This window comes from Ovis aries, chromosome Y, assembly GCF_016772045.2.
Source record: "Ovis aries strain OAR_USU_Benz2616 breed Rambouillet chromosome Y, ARS-UI_Ramb_v3.0, whole genome shotgun sequence".
Taxonomy (NCBI): domain Eukaryota; kingdom Metazoa; phylum Chordata; class Mammalia; order Artiodactyla; family Bovidae; genus Ovis; species Ovis aries.
Genome location: NC_082741.1, coordinates 10,006,363 through 10,031,808, shown reverse-complemented (window position 1 = coordinate 10,031,808; position 25,446 = coordinate 10,006,363). Strand labels below are relative to the sequence as shown.

At 44.2% G+C, this 25,446-nt stretch overlaps 1 protein-coding gene and 1 pseudogene across 1 annotated transcript; one reads left to right on the top strand and one right to left on the bottom strand.

The window, feature by feature from the left end:
- The first annotated feature begins 51 nt into the window (after nucleotides 1–51).
- Nucleotides 52–25,446, top strand: part of LOC132657160 (MYND-type zinc finger-containing chromatin reader ZMYND8-like) — a 53,642-nt pseudogene continuing 28,247 nt past the window's right edge.
- On the bottom strand, nucleotides 15,682–18,852 carry LOC132658864 (testis-specific Y-encoded protein 3-like). The gene is made up of 6 exons (XM_060408474.1): nucleotides 18,325–18,852; nucleotides 17,648–17,725; nucleotides 17,395–17,506; nucleotides 17,150–17,295; nucleotides 16,944–17,030; nucleotides 15,682–15,705 (listed from the first exon to the last, which is right to left on the bottom strand). The coding sequence occupies exons 1-6, from the start codon at nucleotides 18,850–18,852 to the stop codon at nucleotides 15,682–15,684; spliced, it is 975 nt and encodes a 324-aa protein (XP_060264457.1).

The following is a 25,446-nucleotide window of genomic DNA, read 5'->3' as shown; positions in this document are numbered from 1 at the left end:
CCTCCAGTGCCTGATCTCACAAGAGTGTGGTGGTGTCTTCAAGATCAAAGCAAAGCTAAGATGAACCTGATGGAGGTGAGTGAGTCTGTCCAGCAGCAGTCTGCTCCTTTCTCTTCTCCTCTCTCCCAAGGGGCAGATTCACAGCAGATTCCAGCCAAATCTCGACAAGATATAGAGAGCTGCAAAGCACAGTGAGGTGTGTGTCTTGGGTCCTTGCAGGCAGCTGGTCTAGGTCTTCGTTTTGTCATTGTTATTAAGGATTTACGGAGGACTTCCTATGCCCCTTGAACTGTGTGTAGATTGTCCTGGAAGGTTGATACTATTATCACACCCATTATCCAGGGGAAGGGACAGAGGCTTAGACAGGTAGTTCACTCATTCAGGGTCACACAACTAGTAGAAGCAGAGAAGCAGGATCTGAATTCACCTACTTTGGGCTCCAGTATCCAAGCGTGTGTGGCCATGCTTGTCATTCTGTTGGCCAACCTTTAGTTACTAATTGCACCAGCCCTGAGATCCAGAAATTAAACGCGATTTGGTTTTTAGATTCTTTCCGTTTGAGTCTTGGAGGAGGTGGATATCATTCACTCCTGATCCTGCTGGGCTGATGGTAGTTCTTACCCTTTTATGATTTTCTCTTCTGTGATCCCACTCAGGGTAACCATTGCTCTAGAATGAAGACAATACAGAGCTGATGGGGATTTCCTCTTTTCAAAATTGTAGGGTATCAGATTATTTACCTACAGATGGATGAGACTCACTACCAGGAGCAGAAAACATAAATGGGTTAAATGAAATTCTTGTTAGAAAAGAGATTTTCCCATTTTTGCTTGTATATGTAGGAAACTCCTGCTGTTTTATCATTTTTCCTTTTGCTTGAGGCATGGAAATGGGTGACTTTCCTCTGGACTCAATTACAAATAGAAAAACAGTTGGATGTGCTGCAGTCATGGGATCTCAAGGAGTTGGACACTACTGAGCAACTGAACTGAACTGAACTGAACTGGAAATGTTCAGTTAAATGTTAAATGAGTTTTAACAACTCCTGTGTATCATTTGCTTCCATGCCTCCCATTCTCTGTGTCCTGGTGTGTTACATATGCGGGCAAGATTGAGCTCTGGATAAATCAGAAATTCATGTTGTTTGGTCCCATGTCATCTCTGAATGTCAGTAAATGATGCTCTGCCAGCAAGTTCCATTTGTTCCCTGTAGTCAGCTGCAACTTAAGTCTACTGCTAACCCCACCAGGCCAGTGTGATGCCTTGTATATTCCTTTTTATTCCAGCAGTGAGCATGGAAAATATTTGTGGGGTTTTGGTCCTGTTCTTTATTCTATGACTACACTACATGCTGGGTTTGCTTGTTTGTTTCAGGTTTATCTGTTCGTTTGCTTAGGCATACATGAAATCTCAGCAGATGTTTATATGCCTGTGGAACATAGCAATTCAAGGGATTCTGAGAAGTCAGATAGTAGTTGAAATGACTCTATGAGTGATGAGGAGCAGAGGTCCAAGAAAGAGCCAGAAGATGCTGAAGAAAAGAGGGGGCTCAGATGTACAAAAAGCCATGTGCTGTCAAGAAAAAAGGCCAAATTGCTGAACCCAGTGGAGATGGAAGAGGAGCTGAAAGCATGTCACCAGCCAGTGAGAAAGTGGACCCAAGAGCAGTCTAGGAGAAGATGAGCCCCCAGCTTGAGAAGGACTTTTCAGACAAAGCAAAACCCTTGCCTCATCCCACAAAGGATATGCTGAAGGGAAAAGGTGAAGTGGAATCCCCAACAGTGCATTTGGGCCTGGACTCCAATTCAAAGAGTGGACTTGACATAGATTTAGGAAAACACCATTCTGCATAGGAGGGTCAAAAATATAGGAAGGAAGCCAGAGAACCATCTCCCAAGGAGGAGGGTGAGTGACTGTACCAGTTTCTGGTTTCTTGATTTGGTCTGAGGATGTCACCTTGCCATTTGTAATGTTGCATGTCGTGTCGCCTTCTGACATCAGAAAGTGTGGCACAACAAAGCTTGGATTAGCTCCTGGTCACGTAGCTAGTTACTGAGCAGGACAAGGACTTAAGCTGGGCCTGCCCACCCTTTACCTTTTTGATACCCAATGTGGTTGACCTTGAGCACCGGAAAAGAAGTCTGTTAGAAAGGAACGGTTGCTTCTAGCAGTCAAGTCATTTTGAACCTAAGCAGTTTCTTTTTCCAGTATGTTCACAAATATACCTAAAATGTTTGTCAGTGTTAAGACCCTGGACAAGACTGACACTGATGAAAGTGTTCAGGTCAAAGACCTTGATGAATTTATTCTACCTTACCTCCCCTCACGCTGCCCAGGCATCTCAAAATACATTTTCTTACTAGACTATAAGCCCTTTCGGGTCGGTGGGACCAGACTGCTGAGTTCTTCTTTAGGCCTCTAGAAATCCAAGGGGCATTGTATGATATGCACCTGTGCCTGTGGTCTGCCATATTTGCATGTAACTGACATGGGCCTGATGTTTCACAACCTTGGCACTATTGACTTTTTATTCTAGATAATTCTTTGTCCTGAGTATTGAAGGATGTTTAGTGGTATCTCTGGCCTTTACCAACTGGATATCAGTAGCATCTATCCAGTGGTGTCCTGCAAAAGTGTCTTGACAAAGCAAAATCTCCCCTAGTTGTGAACTGCTGCCTGAGTGTTAGCAGGTCTTAACAGCTGTGGCTGTTAGGGACTGAACCAGCAGTGGCTGCTCTCAAACCTGCCACACCTCAGGCATGCAGGCAGACCCCCTACAGAACATAGGAATATTTGAAGGATATTTGTCCCATTGGCAAAGCAGTCAGAGAATTTCTCAGCTGGCTTGGCAAGTGGGAGATGGTATGCCCGAGAAAGAGAAGAATTAATTAAGGACCCAAAGGGACATGGCTTAAGGACAAATTGGAGATGATAGCCACAAAACCTCTTGTACTTTGTGAGTTACATACAGGGATCAGTTCAGTTCAGTCGCTCAGTCGTGTCTGACTCTTTGCGACCCAATGAATTTCAGCATGCAACACCTCCCTGTCCATCACCAACTCCCGGAATTCACTCAGACTCACATACAGGGATAGTCAGGTTTCATTATGTGGCTCAGTGGTAAAGACTCCATCTGCCAATGCAAGAGACACGAATTTGATCCTTGGATCAGCAAGATCTCCTGGAGAAGGAAATGGTAACCTACTCCAGTGGTGTTGCCTGGAGAATTCCGTGGACAGAGGAGTCTGGTGGGCTTTATAGTCCCTGGGGTCACCAAAGAGCTGGACATGACTTAGTGACTAAACAGACAACACACAGCTTTTGACAGGAGCTATCATCTCAGTTTTGTGTCCCCTGGGGCTTTCCTAGTCTGGCTGCTTAAAGCAGGAGCGGGGAAGTTTTCTGAGCAGTTTTTCCTCTGTGTTTGCATCATTGTGAACTGTTCCAGAACCTCAGTTTGGCAGTTCATTGAAAGAGGAGGGACTGTCTCTCAGTGACACAGGGCAGCAAGAGAGAGAAGCAGTTGAGTCAGTCAGGAAGGATGGATCACCACCCCATCCCTTAAAATTATGAATGGCATCTGAAACATCCAACTCTGTGTGGATTGGGGTTTGAGGGACCACATCTGATGTTGTAGAAAGCAAAAGGGGTGGCATTTATTCCATGAAGTTTGTGGAATTGTTGTGTCCCAAAGGCAATGGAGACCCACTCCCATACTCTTGCCTGGAAAATCCCATGGACGGAGCAGCCTGGTAGGCTGCAGTCCTAAGGTCACTACGAGTCGGACATGACTGAGCAACTTTACTTTCACTGTCATGCACTGGAGAAGGAAATGGCTACCTGCTCCAGGAGTCTTGCCTGTGGAATCCCAGAGACGGAGTAGCCTGGTGGGCTGCTGTCTATGGGGTCACACAGAGTCGGACACAACTGACACAACTAAGTGGCAGCAGCAGCAGCAGCCTGTGACAGTGTTCCTATGAATGATACATTTATACTATTCCTCTCTTTCTCAAATAGGTGTTTTGTTTGGTGGTTGTTTTCACCCCTTCCAGAAAGGATTTGCGATATACTGATAGAATGGAAATCAAGACAGTGAGAAAGATGAAAATAGAATAGTGAGAGATCTGGGGGAATGTTTGTACACGAAAATAACTATTTCAGCCTTCAGAAGTAGCAACGTTAGGCTTCCATTTGGCTCTGAGCTTCCTGTCAGTCAAAGTGAAAATGGAAAAACATATGAGTGCATGAAAAGAGCTTGTGTTTCACACCCTAAATAAAAAAGTACTCCAGTTGATAAAATGAAGCTGAGCTTTTCCTTTCACTGGTGTCTGACTGAATTTTCTCTAGAATCCTCTGAGTGTGTGGGGCTTTTAAGCAATGGATGATTGTGAAACAATAATTCAGTTAGAGGAACTTCGCACAGGTTGAAATCCAGAGCCACCCGAGTATGAGTGCAGTCTTGAAGAATCGACTTCACATCAGAATGCAGTTGAGCATCTTTTCAAAGGTATGCTTTAACTCATAAGTTTAAGTGATGGGTGTTTTTTAGAGTGCTTGGTAACCTCCAACCAATCTTCAGTTAGGAGTTCAGCTTATACACAGAATCTGAATCCTCTGGCTTTTCTTGCTAGAGATCCTAGAGCAGAGGCTAAGTGAGCTCACTTCAGGACCATGACTACACTTAACCTGTATCACATCTGTCATTTCCAGCCTTCTCTTTAAAAGCCCTTTATTAATGTACAAGACAGTGACCTAAGTCTGATATAAGTAGGCTAGCTGGGTGGGATCACTTTGGAGTGTTGACATTTAAGAAGTTCTCTTCTCTATGAGACTACAGGTGATTATATATTCCTAAAGTTTTAGGACAAATGAAACTTTCCATGGCCTTTCCTCCGTCGCCAGCATTGCCCCCATTAAACCATTAGTATCCTTTAGAAATTAAAATATTTTAGTGTTTAAATTAAAACTGCCCAAGGGTGTGTCAAGCCTGGAATGTTTTCAGATTGCATACTTCTGTTTCTGTTGTTGTTGTTTGTTTGTTTGTTTGTTTCAATTTGAAAGCGCTCCAGTGGGACTCTATCAGAGTGGTAAACATGCCAGAAAGTCAGCTATTTGCTTTTGCAAGATGAGAGAGGAAAAGGATCTTTTCCTGGTTGCCCTTTGCCTATGGACCTATTGGGCTAGCATAATGACAAAGACAGAATATTTTTTAATCACATGGCTGAAATGAGAGGCACTAAAGTTGCTTTTGCAGGTTAGAAGCCTTGCCTGTGGGAGCTCTGCCTTTTAGAAGGGCCGAGCTCAAAGCCAATTCTGCCCCTACAAGGGGAAGGGGCAGTGGCTGTGACTGATATCCAAAAGATTGTCCTAGGCAAGGATGGGGGCTCCTCACTCTAGGTAGAGATCTGCTCCCAGCACCACCCTGTGTTCCTACCTAGGACTTTGGCTGAATTCTTCCCCAGAGGAGCAAAAGGGCCAGTCAGTTGTGTAATGACCAAGACACCCCCACCCCCAGGCAGAAAAATCAGCCTGTCAGCACACTTTTTCTTTCACACTCCTTGGTTGTCACAGACCCACAGTTAACTGAAACTTTCCCCTAGAATAATTAAGAACTCCTGTCTTTTTAGGGTGATAGAAATCTAAAAATGACAGGCATGGAGTCATGCAGCAGAAGCATGCTGGGCCCTAAAAGAAGTGTTGTCATTAAGGGCTTCCTTGGTGGCTCAGATAGTAAAGGATGTGTGCGCAGTCCTGGAGGCCCAGATTTCTTTCCTGGGTCGGGAAGGTCCCCTGGGAAGGAAATGGCAACTCACTCCAGCATTCTTGCCTGGAATCTCCCATAGACAGAGGAGCCTGGCAGACTATAGTCCATGAGGTTGGAAAAGAGTTGGACAAGACTTAGTGACTTCACGTTCAGTCCTTTTTAAAAATGTGTGACGATGTGTCCAGGCACATCATCTGAGATCAAGAATGCTGACTTACACCAGTTTTGATGTTGTTGTGTTGTTTTTGTTTTTGTTTCTGTGAACATGAGAGAATCCTCTCTGGGGATGCATGTTCATCTCTCCAGTTCCTGGAGCCCCTGCAGTCAGAGGTGGCCCCCTTCCCCTCACAGATGAATATTCTTGTGGTCACCCCTTCTCCGCTGCTCAATGCTTCTGGCTCTAACCTGCATTCTGGCCAGTCCTTCTCCCTGTCTGTCCTTGTTCACCAAAATTCTGCCTATTCCTGGGCATGTCTTGTCTAAAACAGTTCTCCTCCAAATTTGCCCTGTTGCCTATTGAAATCCTGCCCTCCACACTCATAGCCCAGTTCCTCCCAGTAGATACATTCTGAAGGGCAGTGTTTTTCAAACTCTAGTCACTTGTATTTATTATTTTTGGCATTCCCAAGACCTGATCATACAATTACTGCCTTAATATATTTTTTATCTGAAGCAGCAGCTCTTTTGGAAAAAAAAAGAAAAAAACAAAACCTGATTTCAATTTTGGACATAAACTTGACTACCAGACAGTAGGTTAAGATGGTATCTTTGCTCGGAATAAAAGATGCAATGTGGATAACTGCAGTCAAAACAAAAGCAACTCTTCTAAATTCTCCATAAATACCATTTTGCTGGGGATTGTTCTGTTCCTGGTGTGAGTTGCCTTGAGTGTTAGGTGTCAAGGTGCCAGGACCATGCTGAGACTATTCTGGAACGAATTAAAAGAGATGAGAACAATACCCACTTTTCTCAGTGATTGTTCTTCAGTGCTTTGGCCATTGGGAGGCTGTCAATTTCCTTGGGGTACATGCTCTGTAGGTTTCCTGGCCAAGGAAAGCGTTCTTGTTATTATCCAGATGGACTTTGGTTAGTCTTTCTCAGTGCTTACTGAACTCTAATTTTGTAAAACAAGGTACTTTCAATGATGCTGTTCATCCACTGGGTTATCGGCTGGCAGGTGGGCAACTCCAGGCCAGGGGCTGGGTCAGTTGGCCTCAGAACCTCAAAGGTTTTGGCAAGTATCTCAGATTTGAACAAGCACCTGATCCAAGGAAGCTGATGTTTTAAGCTAGAACATGCTGCAGAAGAGGCCTAAGGATATAAAGTGAGAATGTTCTCATTCATGTGGAAGACTTTGGCATGGCAGCCTGGGATGGTCACATAGAACTCAGTGGCATGGTGACCCTGCAGGTCAGTCTGAATCCCATCTACTTTCTGTTTTGTTTTTTCATGTATTGGCTTCAGTCGTAGTAAAGCTCCACCAGCCACAACAGCGGGCAGCCAGTTGTCCCTGAAATGCTGGTCCTCATCCGCTCATCCTCCCAAACTCCCACGGCTAGGGTCACGGCCACTGCCATCACCACCTGCACGGTCACGGCCCAGCCGCCGGTGTTGCCACCAGCACCATGGGAAGCCCGGTGCAAAGGCTGAGGCCGCTTTTACCAAAGAAGACTGCCCTGGCCATGCAGCAGGTTGACTGGAACTCATCAAGCAGGTTTCAAACGCCCTCCTAAAAGTGGCATATGCAGAAGATACAGCGCCAGCAGCAGCAGCAGCCTCAGTCTTCACAGGGGACAAGATATCCGAAGAGACAGGCTGTGAAAGGTACCGAGCCTCCCCGCTCCATTTTCCATGGTACCCTCTCCTTTTTTGCCACATGGACAGGAGGAAAATAGTCCTTGTTTTATTTGCTTAGTTTCCCTTCTTTTCATGGCCACTGTATCCTGGAGGCCTAACACATTCCATTTGGCTTTTTTTTTTTTTAGTTTTTTATTTTTTTAATTTTAAAATCTTTAATTCTTACATGCGTTCCCAAACATGAACCCCCCCTCCCACCTCCCTCCCCAAAACATCTCTCTGGGTCATCCCCATGCACCAGCCCCAAGCATGCTGAATCCTGCGTCAGACATAGACTAGCGATTCAATTCTTACATGATAGTATACATGTTAGAATGCCATTCTCCCAAATCATCCCACCCTCTCCCTCTCCCTCTGAGTCCAAAAGTCCGTTATACACATCTGTGTCTTTTTTCCTGTCTTGCATACAGGGTCATCATTGCCATCTTCCTAAATTCCATATATATGTGTTAGCATACTGTGTTGGTGTTTTTCTTTCTGGCTTACTTCACTCTGTATAATCGGCTCCAGTTTCATCCATCTCATCAGAACTGATTCAAATGAACTCTTTTTAATGGCTGAGTAATACTCCATTGTGTATATGTACCACAGCTTCCTTATCCATTCATCTGCTGATGGACATCTAGGTTGTTTCCATGTCCTGGCTATTATAAACAGTGCTGCGATGAACATTGGGGTACATGTGTCTCTTTCAATTCTGGTTTCCTTGGTGTGTATGCCCAGCGGTGGGATTGCTGGGTCATAAGGTAGTTCTATTTGCAATTTTTTAAGGAATCTCCACACTGTTCTCCATAGTGGCAGTACTACATTTCTCCAAAGAAGACATACGGATGGCTAACACACACATGAAAAGATGCTCAACATCACTCATTATTAGAGAAATGCAAATCAAAACCACAATGAGGTACCACTTCACACCAGTCAGATTGGCTGCGATCCAAAAATCTGCAAGCAATAAATGCTGGAGAGGGTGTGGAGAAAAGGGAACCCTCCTACACTGTTGGTGGGAATGCAAACTAGTACAGCCATTTGGCATTATTTTTAAAAATTATTTGGCAGCTTGCTTTTTTTCTTTTTCAATTTCATTTCATATACAGTGTATACACATCTTCTTAAAACGGGGTGAAATGGATGCCTAGACACATAACAATCTGTTGTCTTTATTGACTGTCTGTTTCTTTCTGCACCCTTTCTCAGAGGTATTGTTAACCATGAGATCTTTCTCTAATTCATGTATCACATATATTTATCTACGTGTGTTTATATATACATAAATGACTTCATAAAGTTATTACTTTTTTTTCTCTTTGAAAACATGAAAATTGTACTATCCTTACCTTTTTCTCCCCCTACCCATCAGCATGTTTTGGAGAGCAATCCATGTCAGTGCATATGGCTCTGTTTTTCTTTTGGACTGGTGATTAATATTCCACAGTTTATTTAATAAAATATTTGCATCCTGATAGACATTTCAGTTGCTTCCAGTTTTTATCTGTTGTAAGCATTGCTACAATAAATATCTTTTTATAAGTATCTTTGTGCATGTTGATGAACCCCTGGGCATTATTTTTGAAAGAGTAGAGTGTGTGAAGTGGATGATAAAGGATACCTTAATACCAAGGGATTAGCACCTGCCACCCAGTGCAAGAAGAGCCAGTGTCAAGAACCATTGCCAAAGTGCAGAATGACAGCTCCCAGCTGGAGTCTCTTTCTGGGATGATGAAAGAGGAACAAAGTGCTGATCTGATGTGGACTAGTTTGTCTGGTTCTCATGAGGACTGATACTGGTCTTGTTTCATGAGGAAACCTGCATTGAGATCCTTCATTATTGGGCTCTTGGATTGGAACTCTCACATACTGAGTGCACCATGAGGAGGAGAACTGGTAAGAGTTGCAGCACGTTGTGAAATAAAAGAGTAGCCAGATAAGGAACTGGCCCCCAGTGAAACTCTTCAAAACTTGGGGTGGAGGAAGACCCAAAGATTGAACACAGAGTATGGGAGTACAGCCAGATTGATACTGCTGTCCGAAATTTTGCTATGGCAGAACCAGGTCTGGGATCTTTCAAGTTGGGATGGGCAGTTCCAGGCTCCTGAATTCATAACAGTTAAGTATAATGAGCATTCCAGGGGAACTTGGGAGCTGGCAAGAAGGAGCTCACTGATGGTGTGGTTCCTAATTCCCAGATTGTGCTGTTAAACATAAACAAAACTGTTCAAAACTAGTTGAGGTAGTTAGGATAGATTTTAATCTGCTATTTACTATCGCAGTAGGGCAAAATGTCCAGCATGAACTGACATCAACCCAAATGTGTACACAGGGGACTGGGGTTTAAAGGGAGAATCTGGGAATAGGCAGGGGGAATCATGGGAACTCTATAGAGTCGGAAAGTGACACTTTTACACAAAGTGGGAAGGGGGTGTTGGTCCATGTGAAATATCTGGGTTTGCTAACTCTGGTACCTCTTAAAGGTAGGCTTCTGCCCTCCCATAGAGACTGGGCAATGGGCCCTATCCTTAAGTGTTGACTGGAGCAAATAGTCAATTTTATTGGCAGCCTTGAGTTTTCTTAGGTGGGGACTTTAAAGGCGTTTGGGGGGGGGGGTCATCCTAGTATGCAGCCTTGAGCTGCTGGAAACTTAAAGACCCAGGTGGAGGACTTACTGAGAAAGGGCTCCTTGGAGCCTTGCTCAAATTTGGCCAATGTGACAATCTCTGTTCTTTGAAAACAGAGAAACTCAAAGAGTGTGGATTGGGCCCTGCTCCCACCACAGCTTCCAGATGGGACAGCCTTCCCCAGGCTGTGGGTGACCAAGAACGTTTGCTTTTTCAGGTGTCCAGCAGAAAGAGATCACACAGAACCCATCCACCTCCACAATCACCGTGGTGACCAGCACCTATTTGTGGCCCCTGGTGACCAGCTCAGTTACCATGAGCACCCTTGCATCTTCAGTCAGCACGCCCATCACTACTGCTTCAGCTGATGTTGCTGCAGACACTGCCAAGTATACTAGCAATGTGAGTGCCAGTGGTTGGATAGGGGAGGGCCAACCTTGGATCTTTCTAGGAATTAAAGGGGACCGGGAAGTGGTGGAATCCCTCTCCAACTTGCCTGTTCTCTTAGCATGGTCCTTGTTAGGGATGTGGTGGGCAGGCTTACCTGCTCTATGTTCACTTGTGGGCACACTCTCCATTTAGGTTCTGTCTTCTGTCTTTTAAAATTTATTTTATTAAAGTATAGGTGATGTACAGTGTTGTATTAATTTCGACTATATAAGAAAATGATTCAGTTATATACACACATAGTTTTTCATATTCCTTTCCATTATGGTTTATCACAGGATATTGATTGTATACAGAAGGACCTTGCTGTTTGTCTACACATCATAGTTTGCATCTGCTAATCCCAGATTCCCAAAGTGTCCCATCAGCCACCCCAGCCCTCCTCTCTACTTGTCTCTTATTTGCCAAGTGCTTTTATGCTCACTGTTTAATCTGGGCAAGCACACACACACACACACGCATCCACACACACAAGAATTCTGAAAAGAAACTTGCAGACATGTGGAACTATTGGTTTATTTATTCAGTATAATGGACTTTGGTAAGGACCACTCTCTTTTTGGCCCCGGTTAATTTTTCACTCGCTAGTTGATCATGTCAGTGTCCTCTTCTACTTCTATGATATATTCGGGAAGGTGAATGGGATCTGCTTATGATGGGGACTGACATGCAAGGAGGTGGCAGGGTTGGAAGTCCTCACTGTGGACAGCTGAGTGACCTGTCCCTATGTTCTCTACTCCTGTCACTGTGGACTGGTTCACAGTGCCAATCAGGTTGGTGTGATTCCATTCCCCGTGCTTTCCTTCTAGAAACGACACAGAAATAGCATGGGACTTTGAACTTGAAATTGATCATGCACGCCTTTTCCCTGGGACAAGAATTCCTTAACAACTTTCTCTTTACAAAAGGCAAGCCCCAATTCCTCTCACGTGGGTGATGATTTACTGACAATCATGAAGAAATTCTGCGTGGGTAATGTCAGTTTAATGATCAAGGCAAGAATACATGAGTAGGGGTAAAAGTCAATGTATTTCAGTCCTGCAGTAGTGTTTTTAGAACACTTAACAAGTCAACCCCAAATCTTTCCTGACAGATAAAAAATTTCCTGACAGATGCATTCCTGCAACATCTTTGCCCTCTGCGATCCTAATTAATATTCTCACTTCAACGAGTGATATTCTTGCCCATCAGGCATTACTGTAAGTGTATGGGTATTCTTGTTTCCACATGTGGGTCACAGTTAACTATTCCTGTGATAAAGCATTTCTTGATGTGCGCAAATATCATGGAAGTCTTTTAAAAAGTCACAATTCAAGATGTTGGAAGCATTTGATCCAGGAATGAAAGAACAGGTCAAATTCACATGCAGTCTAACAAAGATACACAAACTTAAAAAAAGAAGGAGTAAACACAAGCAATACATGTATGTTGAATAGGGACATGCAAGACAGATATGACAGCAGAGCTGTGCATAATGGCACAAGCAGGGGTGCAACATGAAAGAAGATAGGAGGCACAGGCAGACTCACAGGAAGAAATATCAACTCACAATCATGGGCAAACACAACGGACACACCCAGTCTTCATTCTAAACATAGGAAAACATGAACACATCCAGGGCACAGGAAGCAAATGCAGCTCAGGATGATTGAGCCAGAATGCTCATGAATTCATCACTAATCCACTGAGTCTCACACGCATTGATATTCAGTGGAAGAAAACCTTACACAACACATCCGAGTGTGCAGTCAAATCTAATACTACCTAGGCTTTAGGGCCCAAGAGAAAGCCCTGAAGAGTCTGGGGCACAAGTCATGGCAAGTTTCCAGAGAATGACCATCCAGTCAACCATCCACAGTTCAGATTTACTAACCGATCCATGACTATCTCTACACTTCACTGCAGGACAGGTTGGAGCTAAAGCCACCCCTGGTCCTGAAGCACTGGTAGGAAATATTAGGTGTCGGGGGACACTGTCCTAAACTTTTCTTGTCTTTATCTTCTTTGCAATGCTTAAAACTTCTGAATGTGGATGAATGCCATGCAGTCCCTAGAATGACCCAGTATAAGGTCCCGAAAACCATGCCCCATTATGCTATCTCACACCTGCTGTAGTTATCACACCATAGTTTCTGCTTTAACTAGCACTAGGAAAGACAGGTACCAGCCTGCCAGAGCCCTAAGGATTCTTTGAAGTTTACAGATTAAGAAAGTAAGAAGACATGTTTCCAGTGTCTCCTGGGCTGCTTGTTCAGAAAGCACCCAGAGAAGGCCAAGTCTTCTCGAGCTGTAGTTGCATCTCTGTAGGAGCAAAGCTGGGGTGTAGATAGTCAAATGGAAAAGCTGGATCGCAGCCATTCTGACTGGTGTGAAGTGGTACCTCATTGTGGTTTTGATTTGCATTTCTCTGATAATGAGTGATGTTGAGCATCTTTTCATGTGTTTGTTAGCCATCCGTATGTCTTCTTTGGAGAAATGTCTATTTAGTTCTTTGGCCCATTTTTTGATTGGGTCATTATTTTTCTGGAATTGAGCTGCATACGTTGCTTGTATATTTTTGAGATTAGTTGTTTGTCAGTTGCTTCATTTGCTATGATTTTCTCCCATTCAGAAGGCTGTCTTTTCACCTTGCTTATATTTTCCTTTGTTGTGCAGAAGCTTTTAATGCTGGAGAGGGTGTGGAGAAAAGGGAACCCTCCTACACTGTTGGTGGGAATGCAAACTAGTACAGCCACTATGGAGAACAGTGTGGAGATTCCTTAACAAATTGCAAATAGAACTACCTTATGACCCAGTAATCCCACTGCTGGGCATACACACTGAGGAAACCAGAATTGAAAGAGACACATGTACCCCAATGTTCATCGCAGCACTGTTTATAATAGCCAGGACATGGAAACAACCTAGATGTCCATCAGCAGATGAATGGATAAGGAAGCTGTGGTACATATACACAATGGAGTATTACTCAGCTGTTAAAAAGAATTCATTTGAATCAGTTCTGATGAGATGGATGAAACTGGAGCCAATTATACAGAGTGAAGTAAGCCAGAAAGAAAAACACCAATGCAGTATACTAACACATATATATGGAATTTAGAAAGATGGCAATGATGACCCTGTATGCAAGACAGGGGAAAAGACACAGATGTGTATAACGGACTTTTGGACTCAGAGGGAGAGGGAGAAGGTGGGATGATTTGGGAGAATGGCATTGAAACATGTATACTATCATGTAAGAACTGAATCGCCAGTCTATGTCTGACGCAGGATACAGCATGCTTGGGGCTGGTGCATGGGGATGACCCACAGAGATGTTATGGGGAGGGAGGTGGGAGGGGGGTTCACGTCTGGGAACACATGTAAGAATTAAAGATTTTAAAATTAAAAAAATAAACAACAACAACAACAACAATGGAAAAGCTGGCCCTAAGCAGGAGATCTCATTCAGGACATCTTGAAGGGGACATCCATAAACCCGTGAACTTTGACATTCAACATTTACCCTTTGCCGTCAAGAGATGCTGCTTCAGGAAGGAAAGTCGTAGAGTGAGAATTTCATGTGGGACAGAACTTCATGTGGGACATCACCCTCAGGCATGCCCACGTTGGAACCATTCTATCTGGGATGAGAGGACAACACTGGGGTTAAATAGACGTTGAACTCCCTACCCCATTTGTGCCAGTCTATCCTTTGCCCAATCCAGAGGTGGATTTGACTCCAGAAAGCAGTCATCTACTTGGGGAGGACCACCCTAAGTGTTGACCAGTCCTTCAGTGAGCTCCATACGCTCCAGGTGTTCCCATTGGCCCTTGAACAGACTAGCGACATAGCCCTAGATAAAGGACAGGTCCGTTGTGGTTGAAAACATTCTGTGCTGAGCCATTCAGCAAGGAAGAGAAACTGTCACCAGGGGGCTCGTGAGAAAAATGTTATTTCTACACCTTGGCCTGATAGAGGCGCTTGGGCAAAGAGCTTAAGCCTTCCTTGAAAAAGGAATATTTACCACTGAGCCATAGCAGCAGCAGCAGCATGGGACACAGAGCACATGGCTGGGTAGGTTGGCCCGAACATCCTCATTCCCCTCACCGCTGCCCTTGCACACTTTGTACCTACCTGAGTTCCTGGAAAAAAACAAGAGTTCACGACCTCAAACATCTATGATGGGAGTTGTTTTCCTTTATCTGACTCCTTGCAATTTATCTTTCCCTCTGGTCACTTTTACCAGACACTAATATCCTCACTGCCTTCCCACCCCTCACTTTCTCCCTAGGCCACAGCCCCTCACCATATACTTTATACCTGATTCCCTAAGATGTTACCTGGAAACCTAGCTCTGGGAAGCACTCTCAGCAAAGCTGACTGTGCACTCATATACATGCTCATATACATATGGCCTTCTAGGTTCATAGTGAGTTGAATGTGAAGGCCTTTTCTTTGTCCTGTACTCTTAAAATGTCTGATGATATGTGACAGAGAAGATACCTGGGGCACCACCTTCCAACAAAATTTTGTGTTCCACTGTTTCAATCTCTGGTCCTTGTTCACCAGACCCTCTCCATGAACATCCACATTTCTCTTGTAAAACTTCCATACACACAGTTAATGGGCCCTTCATCTTCTTTCTCCATCCTCCCCAACCCCCTCCCCATAGGAAGAACTGCGTCCCCGACACAACCCCAACATTTGACTTAACCCTCTCTACAAATCTCCATGGATGGTAATTCACGCGCAGTAAACTGAGAATCCTACATGCAGCTGAAGTGTTTGTCCTGAAATCCTGCCCGAATAAAACGCAGACACACACAGTAGATGCTTTTTATTTATCCTTCACAATTATTTCAGGTTTATTTGTGTCTCCCGCTCAATCCATTTCAGCACCAGACCACTCTTCATTAATTTCCCATCCGAGAACTATGCTGGCCATTGATCTTCATGTGAAGCAGCTTCTTCGGTTTTCTATTTTGGGTAAATGGGGACACTCCATCATAAGTTTCTCAACATCTAGGGGGAGGGGGTTCCTTTCAAAACAGAGAGAGAAAGAAATATGTAAACCTACCTTCTCTAAAAACACCAAAGACAGCTTGAATTTTTCAAGTCAGTTCCTAGGAGAGAGTGTCTGTGCACTTTTACATTACTTCTAAGCACATAGTAAAAAACACGTATCCCAGTCTTCTCCATAGAACTATTTACAATAGCTAGGACATGGAAGCAACCTATATGTCCATCGGTAGATGAAGGGATAAGTTGGAGTACAGATACACAATGGTATGTTACTCAGCTCTAAAAAGGAACACATCTAGGTCAGTTCTAAGGAGAAGGAATGAATGTGGAGCCTATTATACTGAGTGTAGTAAGTCAGAAAGAGAAAAACAAACACTACATTAACACAAATACACGGAGTTGAGGACCTTGTAGGTGGTACTGAACATCCAACATGCAGGGCAGCAAATAAGATAGAGACATATAAAGATCAGACTTTGGACTCAGCGGGAGATGGGGATGGTAGGTTACTGTGAGAAAACAGCCCTAAAACATTTACATTAGCTTATGTAAAATAGATGACCAGTGTGAGTTTGATGCATGAAGCAAGGCAACCAAAGTCATGTTGTGGGACAACCCAGAAAGATAGGCAGGGGAGGTCAGTGGGTGGTGGGTTCAGCATTTAGAGGGACACATGTTGGCCAATGTAGAGCAAAACCTGTCTAGGTATTGTAAAGTAATTATCCTCCAGTTAAAATAAATAAATAGACTGTTCTCCATAATCCTGCACAGTGGTCACTATTCTCAGAATGAGGGTAGCAGGTGAAAAAGATGCAAAAGAAAATTAAAAAACAAAACAAGTGTGATGATCAAAATCGAATCAAATGCTGGGTCACTGGGGGAACCGCCTTGCACAAAGGAGACTCACAGACCTTTTTTGAAAGGGGACTTCATGAGGAATAGTAGGTGGGTTCCAATTTAAGAGGAGCCTGTGGGTGGACGTTTTGGCCATGGAATGAGAGTTGAGAGATGTGCAGCTGACTTAGATATAAATTGGAGTGACTTTGGCCTAGCCAGGCCACTTCATCTGCCTCAAGCTTCTCTAATTAGAACCTGTTCTTCACTACATTTCTGTACCCTTGCTGTCTCTTGCTGATTCCCTCATGCCCTGGTGTCACTCTGTATTCCACAGAGTCCCACTTTCTCCACAAGTGAAATAAACGACCCAAGTTCCTGGACAACACTTATCCCAGTGCTCAAACCCTGGGTACCTCACCTCTTGTCCTCCCGGTATCTCTCGTGGTGGAGCCTTCCTCTTCACATAGTACTGCAAAGGATTGGGCCACAGATCCTTTATGATGATCTGCCAAGGAAATGAGCAAGGTCAGCACAGGGCTGGCCAGACCACAAGCCCTCCCGTGTATCACCAAAAGCTCCAACATATATCACCAGTTCTGGCCCATTGGCTGTGTGGGACCCCACCTCAGCAATCCGGTCAGATCCAGTGAAGTTGTGGTCAAAGAACCAGTTGAAGAAATTAACGCTGCTGTCATGGTGCCTGCGGCTGTATGCCTTACGTTCAAACCCCTGGTACCACTGAACTGGAGTCGAACAAGATGCTTGGTATCCTGCAGGAAAAGTCGCATGGGAGAAAGACCTAAATCGCTTTCCAATTCAACCTACACTTTTCTGCCCCCACCTCCCAAATCCAGGGAGCTGCTTCTTACCAGTGACGTTAATCAGATACTCCTTAACAATCACTTCATTCTGGAAATACCTATTCCTCCGAAAGGACAATGTGATCTTGCAGTGATGAGTGGGATGCCTGAATTCCTCCACCTGCCAGGACAAAGTGTGGGGAGCTGGGGGTGGGGTAGGTGTGAACCTTTTACAGAAGAGCTGTCCTTTCATGTTTTAAGGATAAACAATGCCCCCGCCCAGTCACCTCTCCCCCACAATCATCAGTGTCCCCTGCCTGACCTTCAAGTTGATCATGAAGTGAAGCATGTCTTCATCTTGGTTGCTCATCAAAACTGACATTTGGGGGTGGTTCATAAACTGCTTTAAGTCAAGGAGCCTCTAGATGCTAGAGGGAAAAGTGCTGGAAAAACAAAGCTAGCCTAAAGAGTAGAATGGCACTGTTTGACTTCAACTTGCTACCAGTTAACTCGTCACATTTCTGTTGACCCAAACTGTATGAATGCTGAATAAGGTCCAAGGCTGTGCCTATGCATGCAGTATCAGGAGGTTCTCTTCCTAAGAGCATAAGCTTCATCACAGCCCCTTGAAAGTTAGCTTACTCTGGAAAACAAGCACTCCTAGCTAGAACCAGTATGACCACTTACACATCACAACATCACCCCCAAATTCACTCAGCTTTTCGGAGAAGAACTGGATTCCATACTACCCTTTTCTCTGAAGAGTCCCTGGAGCTAATGACAATTCTGACTGAGACCTCTGCAAATAAAGTCCAAGTTATCACTTTGAGCTAACCAGAACGCTAGGACATCACACCTGCTTTCAGGAACAGATATGCAGGAATGGATATGCAATACACATCATCCAAAAAAGTAAATTTTGTACCAGATCTGTAAACTGCTCCTGCAATACCCCAGGTTAAAAAAAAAAAAAATCACAAGCACCACACCAAGGGATACAACTTCGACCCAGAAGCCAGGGATTCCCTGGATGATGGCACTTCTGTGTTCTAAATGCACCCTCCGCCTCTGGCAGTTCTTATGCTTCAGGCGAGCATGCGCCCTTTGGGCTTTCTTATTCACGGGATCCAACTCCAGCTGCAGGGCCACCAGCGCCTCCAGTGCAGGCTGGTCACTCGGGGCTCTGGGCCTTGGATGTTCCTGGCCCTGATCCTCCGAGAACACCTGCTCCTGCTCTTCGTACACCACCACTTCCACCTCCTCCATGACGTCTAACACCAGCAGCTGGAACTCCTGCCCGATTCCCGCCACCTCTCCCTCCTCCAGGGCCGCACCTTCTTCCACTGCCTCCACCCAGAAGAGGGCGGCCTCCTCTCCTGACTCACCACCTGGGGCCTGCATCGCCTCTGCCGCCCCCACCAGGCTGGTAGGCCCCAGGGCCCCTCCCTCGTGAAGACCCGGGCTCACAACTAAGATCCAGGATCCTGGAGTGCTGCCACCTTCCTCTGGCCCCGTCTCACTCTCCATGCTGTTTTCGCCGTAGCCCCGAGCTGCAAACAAACTGGACACTAGAGCACAGCCGACAGCCCTCACAGTCCGCCCACCCGCCGCAGTACACGTGGTACTTCAACGGGTTACTTGCCCACAGCCAACGAACAGGGAAAGGGAGAGACGCAGGCGCAGAACCCTGTGCCACCGCGCACGTCTAATATGGCGGCGGGAAGGGGTTGAACTCTCCACCCTGACCTCCAGACCTCATCACAGAACCAATCAAATGGAGTCTAAAGGCGTTAGCTCTTTGGACACACCCCTCGGAGGTCTGGGCCGTCTGGCAGCAGGTGAAGATCCGCCAAACCCAACCCAGCGCAAAGTGGGCGTGTCCTCGCAAGCTATTTGCCTGCCTAACAATGTAGCAGTGCCTGAGGAGCGACTGGGAGAGCCAGGGCACCTGCCGCTGCAATCATCCTCAAGCTTGAAATTGCCCCTGGGGCAGTGGGCGACTCCGCATGCTCAGGGATCCACACAGTTGTGACAGGTTTCCTGAGTACCTCAGGTTCAGAATTGCTCACTTCCGAATCAAACTGCAAGCCACGGGTTGGGGGTGGGTGGAGTAGGACGGAAGCGGGCAGGGTTGGGGGGTTGGGAGGGGAGTGCACGGTGGAGGGGGTGGGGGAAGGTGGGCGGGTTGGGGGAGGGCTTATGCCGACCTCACCGATGTGCACGTGCTTTAGAGTCATCCCTAAACTTGTGCCTTAGGCTTGAGCAGTGTCAAGAATGCAGCCATCCTCTGAGGAAGAAGCAGAGCACTTTCCTCGGCTAGCTGTCCAAGCTCCACAGTGCTGCCCCTAGCCAACCCCCACTGAACCCCTGGCCTACACTCGGTCAGCTCTTGGCACATCCCCCAGGCCTGTGGCTTAGAGCAGGCACCTGGGTAGTTAAGGATGTGCGCCTGCGGATGCACTTCCCAGAGGAACAGAGGTATTCCTGTAAGTGTTTCAAGTGGCCCAAAGTGCTCCTCCTGACCATTAGTTACTCCTACCTCCCGGCCCCATAGTTAAGGTGAGCACACTCAGGTTAAGTGCCTGGACAGTTTCCACTGCTCACACTCTTGTCTCCTAGGATGTCTGGTGTTTCACACTGAGCACCTATCTTAGGCCTGACACACACACACAGACACACACACACACAAACAGGTGACACAAGTTCACACTTGTACACGTGTGCAACACGCATAGACACAAATGCAAACAGGTGTTTCAGAGACTGAAGAACCAGTGGTTAGCATGACTGCATAGATTTCTTTATTTCTCACAGGAAAATGTTTATTCTGATCTTCAGATATGATATATAGAGAAATCCAACTTTCATGAAGGAGAATAATGCCTAGATTTTGATACAGGAAATATAGAGAACTCCACATTTCATGATGGACAGTCCTTGTTTTATACATTAGAAATAAAAAGGGTTAAGTATTTCACAAAGAAACGGTGGTGCCCAGAATTTCATTTATGAAATAGAGATAATTTAAATTCCATATTGGTTCCCCAGATCTTAATTACAAACTTCATGTCAGTAAAATTTCATGGAGATTTTCATATAGGAAATGTGATTTCCTATTCCAGTTTCAGAATCCAAGAAGGGAAGTGTATGCTCAACTTTTCATATCTAAAATGTATAGAATTCCCCATTCATGTAGGAAAACATATGCACAGATACACATCTGTGAAACAGACAAGATTCCGCATATGATCAAGAAAATTATGCAAGATTTTCTAACGTGAAATACCAATTTCCTGTTTCAGGTAGAAACATATGCACTCATTTTCTCACAGGTGAAATGGAGAAAATTACATATTTTATGCAGAAAAATCATCTTTCAGGTTTTCATCTGCACAAAGCAGGGCATGCAAAGCAAGTGGTCTGGAACAACCCAGAAGAATAGCGTAGGAAGGGATGTGGGAGCGGCTCCAGGATAGGTGGGACACCTGTGCACTTATGGCTTACTAATGTTGTTGCATGACAGAAACCATCACAATATTGTATGGTAATTAACCACCAGTTAAATTTAAAAAACTATTACATTTTGAGAAAAGTAAAAGAAGAGAGGGGCTCAACTGCTCTATGGTGGCATAAATAGGAAGGAAATCCAGAATTGACAGGATGTAGATATGGATGTGAGAGTTGGACTGTGAAGGAGGCTGAGCGCCGAAGAATTAATACTTTTGAACTATGGTGTTGGAGAAGATGCTTGAGAGTCCCTTGGACTGCAAGGAGATCCAGCCAGACCATTCTAAAGGAGATCAGCCCTGGGATTTCTTTGGAAGGAATGATACTAAAGCTGAAACTCCAGTACTTTGGCCACCTCATGCGAAGAATTGACTCATTGGAAAAGACTTTGATGCTGGGAGGGATTGGGGGTAGGAGGAGAAGGGGACAACAGAGGATGAGATGGCTGGATGGCATCCCTACTTGATGGACATGAGTGTGAGTGAACTCTAGAAGTTGGTGATGGACAGGGAGGCCTGGCATGCTGCAATTCGTGGGGTCACAGAGTCAGACACGACTGACTGACAGAACTGAACTGACCTGATGTACACGTAAAATTGATTCAGTGTGACATACGTACAGCAGAAACTAAAGCAACACTGTTATGCAACTGCAGTCCAAATATGATTGTTGGAAATACAGTACATGTCAACTATAATTCCAGCAATGAATAAATAAATGGTAGCTCCGTTTGCAGTATATGTCCTTGAGGATGTTATGCTAAGTTAACTACTTCAGTTAGAGGCAGACAAAAGCTTTTACATCACATAACATTGTAAAGTTCAAATCCCTGTGTTATAGAAACAGAATAGAATGTGGTCATCAGGCTAGTGGAAATGGCCCATGATGGCCCAAGTTACCAACTTTTACTCACAGGTTCAATAAGCCCATCAAGGAAGATACTGCAATAGAGGCAGGATGGAAAACAGAGCTGCAGGCCTCAGCCCAAAACCATTAGGGAAATTAGAAAACCCCACACCACCAACAGAATGCCTCTCAGCAGAATGTACTGAAAGATATATTACAGACTTCCCACAGGGCCCTCCAGGCCCTTAGGCCTTGGGCTGGGTAATGAACTGTGGAGCTTGGACAAGCTTGAAGACAGGCTTTGTCTTGCAGAGTCCCGGAGCCCTTGCTGGATCCACTCACTGGCCTGGCCCAGGTTTCAAAGCAATGGCCAACATGTCCCATCGCCATCTTCATGTCCGATTGGTCATGGCAGTCTCCATGGGTCACAGTATACAGGACCCAGCTCCCCATTTGGGTAGACTGAGGGTGCTGAGGGTCAGCAGCATGCTGGTTACCTAGTTCCCTCATTGAAGGTGGCTGGGCAGTGTGTGGGGGCCTTGGTAAGGGAAGGGCGCAGAGAACTGAGATCTGCGTCTTCCAACTGGGACTGGGAACTGCTGGAATTAACAAGATTGGTGCTAGATGGATGCTCTCAGACAGGATAACCAGGCTATACAGGGACCCCATCCTTGCAGCCAGGATCTTGGAAGGTAAAAGTCGATCTTCAAAATCTGCTTTCAGGGAATAGGGAATAATAATTGTTTCCCTTGAGGATTACAGGACACAGTTAGCTGTCCACCACCTTACCTCAAGAACACAAGATCTGACAGCAAGAATTTTGCAACAGCTAATCACACCCCGCTCCCCGCCACCCCCCCGCCCCGACCTCACATTTCCTATACGTGGCCTTTGCTGAAAGCTTTGAGGGAGTTTGCAATTTTTCTTTCCATTGACTTAGCATTTTATTCTTTTTTAATACAAGCATTTATAATTATAAGCACTTTTAGATATGCATCTCACGAATTCTGATATGCTGTGGTTTTATTCTCACTCAGCTACAATATGTTTTTAATTTTTCTTTAATACCTATTTTTTAAATTTTATTTTAATTGGAGGTTAATTACTTTACATTATTGTGGTGGTTTTGGCCATAATTTCACATGAATCACATGCACTCCCCATCCTGATTCTCCCTCCCACCTGTCCCCCATCCCATCTCTCAGGGTCATCCCCGTGCACCAGCCCTGAGCACCGTGTCTCATGCATTGAACTGGGACTGGCGATATCTGTTTCATATAGGATAATATACATGTTTCAATGCTATTCTCTCAAACCATCACACCCTTGCCTTCTCCCACAGAATCCTAAAGTCTGTTCTTTACATCTGTGTCTCTTTTGCTGTCTCGCATATAGGGTCATTGTTACCATCTTTCTAAATTCCATATATATGGGTTAATTTTTCTTTCTGACTTACTTTTCTCTGCATAATAGGCTCCAGTTTCATCCACCTCATTAGAACTGATTCAAATGCATTCTTTTTGATAGCTGAGTAATATTCTACTGTCTATATGTACCACAAATTTTGTCTCCATTTGTCTGCCAATGGACATCTAGGTTGCTTCTATGTCCTATCTGTTGTAAACAGAGCTGCAATGAACACGGGGGCACACATGTGTTGTAATTCTGGTTTCTTCGGTGTGTATGACCAGCAGAGGAATTGTAGTTACAATTCCAGGGTTTTGAGGAATCTATGTTGTTCTCCATTGTGACTGTACTAGTTTCAGTTCACACCGACAGTGTGAGAGGGTTCCTTTTTCTCCCCACCCTCTCAAACATTTACTGTTTGAGAACTTTTGGATAGCAGCCTTTCTGACCGGCCTGATGTGGCACCTCATTGTAGTTTTGATTTGCATTTCTCTGATAATAAGTTATTTTGAGCATCTTTTCATGTGTTTGATAGCCATCTGTATATGTTTCTTGGAGAAATGTCTGTTTAGTTCTTTGGCCCATTTTTTGATTGGGTCGCTTACTTTTCTGGAATTGAGTGCAGGAATTGGTTGTATATTTTTCAGATTAGTTATTACTGTTGCTTCATTTGCTATTGTTTTTTTCCCATTCTGAATGCTGTCTTTTCACCTTGCTTATAGTTTGCTTCATTGTGCAAAAGCTTTTAAGTTTAATTAGATCACATTTGTTTTATTTTTGCTATTATTCCCGTTATTCTGGGAGATGGGTCCTAGAGGATCCTACTGTGATTTACATCAGAGAGTGTTTTGCCTATGTTTTCCTGTAGGAGTGTTATAGTTTGTGGTCTTACGTTTAGACCTTCAATCATTTTGAGTTTATTTTTTGTGTATGGTGTTGGAAAGTGTTCTAGTTTCATTCGTTTATGAGTGGCTGACCAGTTTTCCCAGCATCAGTTGTTGAAGAGATTGTCTTCCCTCCATTGTATATTCTTGCCTCCTTTGTCAAAGATAAGGTGTCCATAGGTGCGTGGACTTCTCTTTGGGCTTTCTATTTTGTTCCATAGATCTATGTTTTTGTCTTTGTGCCAGTATAATACTGTCTTGATGACTGTTGCTTTGTAGTATAGCCTGAAATCAGGCAGGCTGATTCCTGCAGTTCCATTCTTCCTTCTCAAGATTGCTTTGGCTATTGGAGGTTTTTTTGTATTTCCATACAAATTGTGAAATTATTGATTCTAGTTCTCTGAAAAATACCCTTGGCATCTTAGTAGGGATTGCATTCAAGCTATAGATTGCTGTGGGTAGTATATTCGTTTTCACTATAGTAGTCCTTCCATTCCATGAACACTGTCTATTTCTCCATCTATTTTTGTCATTCATCAGTGTTTTATAGTTTTCTATATGTAGGTCTTTTGTTTCTGTAGGTAGATTGTGATTTTTAAAGGCATAAGCCATCCATCTCCTTGCATGTCTCTGCAACAAAGCATATCTCTGCTTTAAACTCTAGTGTTTCAATATTGCTTGGCCTAAGGATGTTGGTTGCATGAGTATTTTGTTACAGTAACAAGTTACCTCTCAAGTCTATAGAGGGTAACAGACTGTCTGAGAGAATGACTCAGTTCAAAACCACATACACTCAGAAAAGTATGAGCAGTTTTTCCTTCTGTATAAAGCAAATTAGCAGAGACTGATAGCTCCCCCAGTTACCAGGTGAATTTAGGATCAAGTGTGACAAAGGCTGTCATCCGGTCTTACTCAAGGACTACTTACTATTTTGAAAATTTTGTAATGAGCTGATTTTCTAGGATGCACATGTAGAGTATATCTTTGTCTTGTCAGTCTTTTAGTAGTTTGCTTATTGAGTGTACATCAAATTATAGTTTAACACTTACTCCAAGATAGAAATGCTTTCCTTCCATTATGTCTTTGAGGAGAGGATTTCTAGATTGGTTATAAATTCTGAAATTTGTCTTCATCTGTATTACCCCTGGACAATCCTTTTTTTTAACCAGTTGTTTTCTGTGTTGTGGAGACCTACTTCATAGGGTGAACTCTGGGAGATAGAGCAATACCAAGTGGAAAGAAGAAACTCGATATTATGGAATAAATTGTGTTCTCTCAGAATGTGTATGTTTAAGGTGTAACAGTCTGTACTTTATGTATAGTCAGACTGCATAAATTATAATTTATTTCTGACCCGTTTTGGAAATAGGGTCTCTATATAGGTAGTTGGGTTAATACGGCTGGCACTTTATAAGAGCAGGAGATCAGTCACAATCAACACAGAGACATTACTATGTGAAGACAAATGCAAAAAATG

What these genes read in the sequence shown, in the direction of transcription:
- LOC132658864 (XM_060408474.1), bottom strand. Translation starts at nt 18,852, where the DNA reads ATGGAGAGTGAGACGGGGCCAGAGGAAGGTGGCAGCACTCCAGGATCC. An exon ending in GTATCTGATTAACGTCACTG is followed by an intron (nt 17,296 to 17,394) that starts GTAAGAAGCAGC and finishes CTTTTCCTGCAG; the next exon opens with GATACCAAGCATCTTGTTCG. An exon ending in GATCTGACCGGATTGCTGAG is followed by an intron (nt 17,031 to 17,149) that starts GTGGGGTCCCAC and finishes TTTCCTTGGCAG; the next exon opens with ATCATCATAAAGGATCTGTG.